Here is a 6,876-nt window from a genome sequence, read left to right on the forward strand (position 1 = left end):
CCCCCCCCAGGTGGAGACAGACATCCTAGCGCTGTGTGCAGAGTATAACAATTACCCCCACTCCCCCCACTGCCCCCCCCAGGTGGAGACAGACATCCTCGCCCTGTGTGTGGAGTACTGCCGCTCCCAGCGCTTCGTGTCTCCCGTGGTGATGGACGTAGCAGCGCGTCACTTCACGCAGCACGGGCCCAGCTACGAGCCGCTCCAGCTGTACGCCGTGCTCAGAGCCTTCGGCCACCTCAACTTCCTGCCACCGCAGCCGGCCGCCTTTCTGAAGAGAGTGAGTGACGCCGCCACATACCCAACTCTTTTGTTTCATCCGTTGTGTCGTGCGTGAGCTGCCTCATATTCTAACAAAACAAGAGACATTTGTGACCCGGCGCGGAGGAATCAGCGGTTGTTGATGTTGGGGCGTGTGGAGTTACTGGAGCTACTTGTTCATTTGTCGTACTTTCGTTGGGGAAAAAAAAATCATTTCTCTTGAATACAAGTCGAGATATTTGACACTGAAGGTGGTGTGGGTCGCCTGGTTACAGAGATAAAATTAGCCATCCTTTGAGAGTCAGTGGGAACTTAAAATTTACATTTTGTGTGCCTTAAATCAACGTTTTATTTCAGTAAAATTCACGCAGAAATGGGTTCTTTAATTTCAACGCTGCCTCTCATGTATGAGTTGCCTTTTGTCCTAAATAAACAGATAGATCGAGGCAGAGATAGATTGAGGCAGAGATAGATCGAGGCAGAGATAGATCGAGGCAGAGATAGATCGAGGCAGAGATAGATCGAGGCAGAGATAGATCGAGGCAGTTTAAAGATACTAATCCTGTTCGGAACAAATATGCCAGAATTCCTCTCTTTAGCCACAGCAGAAACCACAAGTCATGTCAACTTTTTAATTCTTCTATTTCGCTGGAGAAATTTTCCCCTCTGCGGATGCATTGTTCATCATCAGACATTGATAGACGAAATGTTACTTTAATTTGTACGAAATAAATAAAGTAAGTAATTGAATAACTAAATTTTACTGTCATTGATCCTGGTGGGGAGATTTGATCGACCAGTTCACCTTCCTGCTTGGTGCAGCAGGCTGCAGAGTGGGACTAGGATGCAAATGTTGTTATTATTATTACTATTATTATTGTTGTTACTGCCATAGTATCATTATTATTGTTGTTAGTGCCATAGTATCATTAATATTGTTGTTAGTGCCATAGTATCATTATTATTGTTGTTAGTGCTATAGTATCATTATTATTGTTGTTACTTTCCACTGACATTGAAGGGATGACGTACTTGCTCCCAGGTAGAGAGCTGCTTGTCGGATCGCTTCAGTGTGATTGGTGCGGACCAGCTGTTGGAGATCCTGGGCTCCTTCACCTTTGTCGGGGTCCTGCCTCACAACTTCTACCGGAGGATCAGCAGCGACTACTTCTACAGTAAGGTCGGAGGTCAGTGGAGCTATTTTTGGTCAATGTCGGTGTTGTTACGACCCTATCGACACAACTTCTTTACTTTCCCTCAATTGCCTTTGTCTGTCTGTCTGTCTGTCTGTGGTCTTTGTCTGTCTGTCTGTCTGTCTGTCTGTCTCATGTGCTTCTGTTTCCTTAAACAAACTCATCAATACAAAAGTAAACCCTTTTGTCTGTCTTACTTTTTTCCATTAGGAAACGACCATTCTCATATCAATGTGCTACTCTTTACTCAAACAAACAAACAAACAAACTAACTGGCTGACACGACAGTAAACAGTCGCTGTGTCACGTGTTCCGTGTTCCCAGATCTGAAGAACCCCAGCAAGATGTCGGCTCTGATGTGGCTCAAGGTCGTGAAGCACGCGATGGCGCTGGCGTGGAGCCCGGAGGTGGAGCGACGGGTGGCGTGGGTCATGGGGCGCCGCAGCAAGTGGAGCGTCTTCTGCTACATGGGTGCGTGGTCGCGGACTGGGGGCTTGGACTTGTGCGCCTTTTACAGAAACTGGTTTTTTCCTCGTTTTAAAAATTCTTTTTTCTTTTTTTTTTTAGAGGGGTTTGGTTTTTCCTCCTTTTGTTGTTTTTGATGTTCCTCTTCCTCTTTTCTTTTTAATCTCTTCTTCCTCCTCGTCTTCCTCCTCGTCTTCCTCCTCTTCTTCCTCCTCGTCTTCCTCCTCCGTCAATGAAGACCCCTGTGCTTTTTCTTTTGTTCAGTCTTTGATGTACAGATGGTCAATATCTTTGATGTACAGATGGTCAATATCTTTGATGGAGATGTTTGTGGGTGGTTGGCGGATGCTCTGGTGTGGTTTGCTCATTCTTTCCAATCAAACGTCTATCGTCTTTATCTCTCCTTCTTTTTTGTATTTTGTAACACCTCTTTTCTTCGGCACTTATATGACCTTATTGTGTTGCAAGTGCCGTAAAACACTAAAACTAAAAAAGAAGAGTATAGATGGACCTTTTTGATCTGAGGTCTCGTCAATCTGGGTCGTGGGCGGGGCAGCTGTCTTTCAAATTCTCACTGGGGTCATTTGAAACTATGCTTTAAAACCTTCCTGAAATCTTTCCTTCCTTGGTTCTGTTCCTACTTTCTCTGTGACTAAAGGAATGTGGATCTCTTTCTTTCAGACAATCAGCGGATCGCGATCGAAACCCTCAAGTCTGCGCTGTCGGACATTTTGGGGGAGAGGTGTCATCATGTGGTCCCGTTTTACGGATGTGAGTGCATCGCGTGTTGTTGAGTGCACCGCGTGTTGTCTTTTTTGTGTGTACCTGTGTGTGACAGGCGTGTTGTGTGTGTGTGGTTGTGAGTGTGTCGTGTTGTGTGTGTAGTTGTAGGTGCATGCATCGCGTGTTATCTCTTTTGTGTGTACCTGTGTGTGATAGGCGTGTTGTGTGTGTAGTTGTGAGTGTGTCGTGTTTGTGTAGTTGTAGGTGCGTGCATCGCGTGTTATCTTTCTTGTGTGTACTTCATCTCCCCTCGTTCTTTGTGTTTGTTATTCTCTAGTCCCCCCTCTAATCTTCAGCACTTACAAGTCCTAATTGTGTTGCAAGTGCCGTAAAATGTGTGCCAATAAAATCAAAACTTCTCCTGTGTGTCCAGGCTGTGCGTTCTACATGGACGAGCGAGGTGCCCCGCTGCCAGTGTCAAGGTCAGAGAATGGACGACCGGAGCCGCAGGGCAAGGTGGAGCAGAAGTAAGTTCACGATTCACAGCCGCCTGCTTCCTCTCTCTGTGTGGTTGACCTGTGACCTCTGTGGTTGACCTCGTGGTTTATTCATCTCAGTCCAGCACCAGAATGTCTGTCAGACTTTTGTTCCCTGTGTCTGGGTGATGGTGCTGTGGTTTTCTCCGTCTTTCCAGTCCATCATCTATCGTCCTGATCTCTTCTGCTTAGTGGGTGGTTGGCGGGCGCTGTGGTGTGGTTTGCTCCGTCTTTCCAGTCCATCATCTATCGTCCTTATCTCTTCTGCTTAGTGGGTGGTTGGCGGGCGCTGTGGTGTGGTTTGCTCCGTCTTTCCAGTCCATCATCTATCGTCCTGATCTCTTCTGCTTAGTGGGTGGTTGGCGGGCGCTGTGGTGTGGTTTGCTCCGTCTTTCCAGTCCATCATCTATCGTCCTTATCTCTTCTGCTTAGTGGGTGGTTGGCGGGCGCTGTGGTGTGGTTTGCTCCGACTTTCCAGTCCATCATCTATCGTCCTTATCTCTTCTGCTTAGTGGGTGGTTGGCGGGCGCTGTGGTGTGGTTTGCTCCGTCTTTCCAGTCCATCATCTATCGTCCTGATCTCTTCTGCTTAGTGGGTGGTTGGCGGGCGCTGTGGTGTGGTTTGCTCCGTCTTTCCAGTCCATCATCTATCGTCCTTATCTCTTCTGCTTAGTGGGTGGTTGGCGGGCGCTGTGGTGTGGTTTGCTCCGTCTTTCCAGTCCATCATCTATCGTCCTATCTCTTCTGCTTGTTTTGTATGTTACACTGAAGTAACAGCCCTAATCTTTGACATTTCTATGATCTTTTTGTGCTGGAAATGCTGTAAAACTCCTGCGGGTGGTAGGAGGGCACCACTGGTAGATTCTGCTTCCTGCGGGTGGTAGGAGGGTGTCACTGGTAGATCCTGCTTCCTGCGGGTGGTAGGAGGGTGTCACTGGTAGATCCTGCTTCTTGTGGGTGGTAGGAGGGTGTCACTGGTAGATCCTGCTTCTGTTCCTTCTCTTTGTGGTTCTATAAATGGTGCTTGTTCCCTGCCCTGTTTGATCGTTGTTGTGTCCGTGGCTTCTCTTTTGCCAAACTCTGACGGGAAAACTCTGTACTGGAACACTTCAGTTTTGCTTCTCCGGTAAGTCTCCGTTTGTTTTGACCCTATGACCTCGTCTGTTTCCCCAGGTTCGTGATCGTGCTGCGTAGCGCGGACCACTACTCCATCAACACGCGGCAACTGCTCGGGGCTCAGGCTCAGCGAAGGTCACAGCTGGAGCAGCTCGGCTTCACCGTGATCGAGGTACGTGATTGGTCGGCTGGCCGCGGGGAACCCACGTACACGTGGTGCCAGTTCCTCTTCCAGTTTTGTGTTTTTCCAATCACAGCTTTCTCATGTGTAATGAAGGGGGTCGGAGGTTTAATGGGTAGGCTCGCGGACTTGCAACCACAAGATGCTGGGTTCGAATCCCATCAAAGACCCAACATTTCATCTTTGGGAAAGGCCTGTTCAAAATGTGGCTGACTTGGTCTCTGTGGGTGGTTGGCGGGTGCTGTGGTGTGGTCTCTGCTAGAACTGATCTCATTGGCTGAAGCAGAAGCCACAAGTGGTCTCAGTCCTCAGATCTTCCACTTCACTTTGACAAATATCCTCCTGTGTAGACACGTTGATCATGGCCAGACATTGGACGACTGTTGTACTAGCGGTGCAGTGTGTTGTGTGTGTGTCTTGTGTGTGTCGTTGTCTTGTACCGTTGGCCTCAGCTCGGTCCGATGTTGTGTCCTTGGGAAAGTCAGTTTACTCAAAGCTCTTATTTCACTTGGTCCTTCTGGAGATGGACATTTATCTCAGGTCCCACCTCTTGAGTTACCAAATTGTGTTGAAAGGGGTGTAAATCTGTAGCATTTCACCATCCTAATTAGTTTGTCCACTTATTTCACGTTTGTGTCTTCCTCCAGGTTCGAGCGGGAGAGTTCCGCTTCTATGACGGCCCCGATTTCTTGAAGGACATCTTGTCGAAGCACGTTGACTTCTCGTTGGTGGAGCCCTCGGCCCAGACGTCGAGCTCGCTGTCGGCCACGATCCGCAAGGACTTGCCTGGCTGGTCGGAGCAAAGTGACGAGGATTTCAGCACGGATGACGAGGCTTGTGACCCCGTGCTGACTTCTGGGAAGGGAGGTCGGCCAGACGAAGGCTCGTGGAAGGGTTTGGATGATGGTTCCAACACGAGGGATGATCCAGATGATTAGAGATTGAAATGTTTGAATGTGATTCTTTGAGTCTTTGAAAGTCAGTTGACCATAGATGGCTGATAGGAAAGAAGGAGCCAACCCCACCAGAGCACCCACCAGCCACCCACCTACACCTTGTAGATGAACCTTCTGTATGCTTGCACTCACACACCGACCCACACACTCTGTGACAACACGTGTTGCCCCCGGGGACCCATGGTGTGTCAGCTGCTCTCCCCTCTGTCCTTGAACGTGCCCCTCTCCCCTCTGTCCTTGAACGTGCCACTCTCCCCTCTGTCCTTGAACGTGCCACTCTCCCCTCTGTCCTTGAACGTGCCACTCTCCCCTCTGTCCTTGAACGTGCCCCTCTCCCCTCTGTCCTTGAACGTGCCACTCTCCCCTCTGTCCTTGAACGTGCCACTCTCCCCTCTGTCCTTGAACGTGCCACTCTCCCCTCTGTCCTTGAACGTGCTGGCGTGTCAGTGAAGGAGGAAGTTGTGGGGTTGTTGGAGAGTGCACACACGATCACTTATATATCCTTAGTTGGTGTCAATATGTGTAAGTTACAGACAAATGTGGGGTTGTTGGAGAGTGCACACACGATCACTTATATAATATATCTAATTTCTGTCTACTTGGATGTATAATTGGGTTGGGTTGTTGTTTGTTTATTATTATTATATTTTTTTATTTTTTTTGGGGGGGGGGATGTTGGAAGTTTACAAAGAAAAAAAAGTGAAGTAAAGAAGTCTTGTATCAAAATAAATAAATGTGATAATGCTCTAATCTTCTTTTTCAAAATAATTTTTTGGCATGTAGATGTCTAATGTTTTGTGTCATTCCCAGCTGAAGATTCAGAAAAAAAGAAATTTTTCATGTGTACTTTTGGGTGACAGATGGATATATATTATTTATGAATGACTTGCTGTAATTGGTTGTCATGGGGGTTTTGTCTGTTTGTTTGTTTGTTTGTTTGTTTGTTTGTTTGGGTTTTTTTTCCCTGTGTCCTGATTTGGTGTCAGTATATGTAAGTTACAGACAAATGTGGGGACATGGTACAAATTGTTATGGTTTAAAAAAACCCAAGAAAAATGAAAATTGTTTAGATGAGGAGGATGATGATGGTGAAATTTGTTGCTGATTGCTATATATATATAGAAAGATTTATATAAAGCTGATCCAAATCAAAGTGAAAGCATTGTGTGCAGTATCAGGTGATGGTGCTGTCTGTGTGTTTGTGACTGCCTTTTGTTGGAATAAATCGTGTACGGGTCGATGAGTACGCCGGTCGTCTTTGTTGGTTTGTTTGTTTGTTTGAGGAAAGAGAGACACATGGACACAATGGTGGTGGTTTAGTGCTGGGAGAAAGTCCGACACACTGACAGAAACTGTTTGGTTTGTTTGTTTGTTTGTTTGTTTGAGGAAAGAGAAGCACATGGACACAATAAATAATGTTTTTTAAGACCTACCACTACCATCAGT

At 47.0% G+C, this 6,876-nt stretch overlaps 2 protein-coding genes across 3 annotated transcripts in view; one reads left to right on the top strand and one right to left on the bottom strand.

Moving 5' to 3' along the window:
- Positions 1-82: 82 nt before the first annotated feature.
- LOC101857343 lies at positions 83-6,683 on the top strand (the record flags this gene model as incomplete). 2 transcript variants are annotated; one of them, XM_013083734.2, is given in 7 exon segments in its annotated part: positions 83-280; positions 1,304-1,448; positions 1,779-1,925; positions 2,601-2,690; positions 3,076-3,169; positions 4,351-4,465; positions 5,122-6,683. In XM_013083734.2, coding segments are annotated over 7 exon segments (1,080 nt in total), but the record flags the coding sequence as incomplete, so codon positions are not given.
- The window catches only part of LOC118477848, a 4,904-nt gene continuing 3,646 nt past the window's right edge, over positions 5,619-6,876 (bottom strand). The window contains exon 3 of the mRNA XM_035970309.1: positions 5,619-5,865. Within this exon, the coding sequence (XP_035826202.1) occupies positions 5,619-5,865 (247 nt within the window). The remainder of the gene's footprint in view (positions 5,866-6,876) is intronic.

This window comes from Aplysia californica, unplaced genomic scaffold (genome assembly GCF_000002075.1).
Source record: "Aplysia californica isolate F4 #8 unplaced genomic scaffold, AplCal3.0 scaffold00251, whole genome shotgun sequence".
In the NCBI taxonomy this organism is placed as follows: Eukaryota; Metazoa; Mollusca; class Gastropoda; order Aplysiida; family Aplysiidae; genus Aplysia; species Aplysia californica.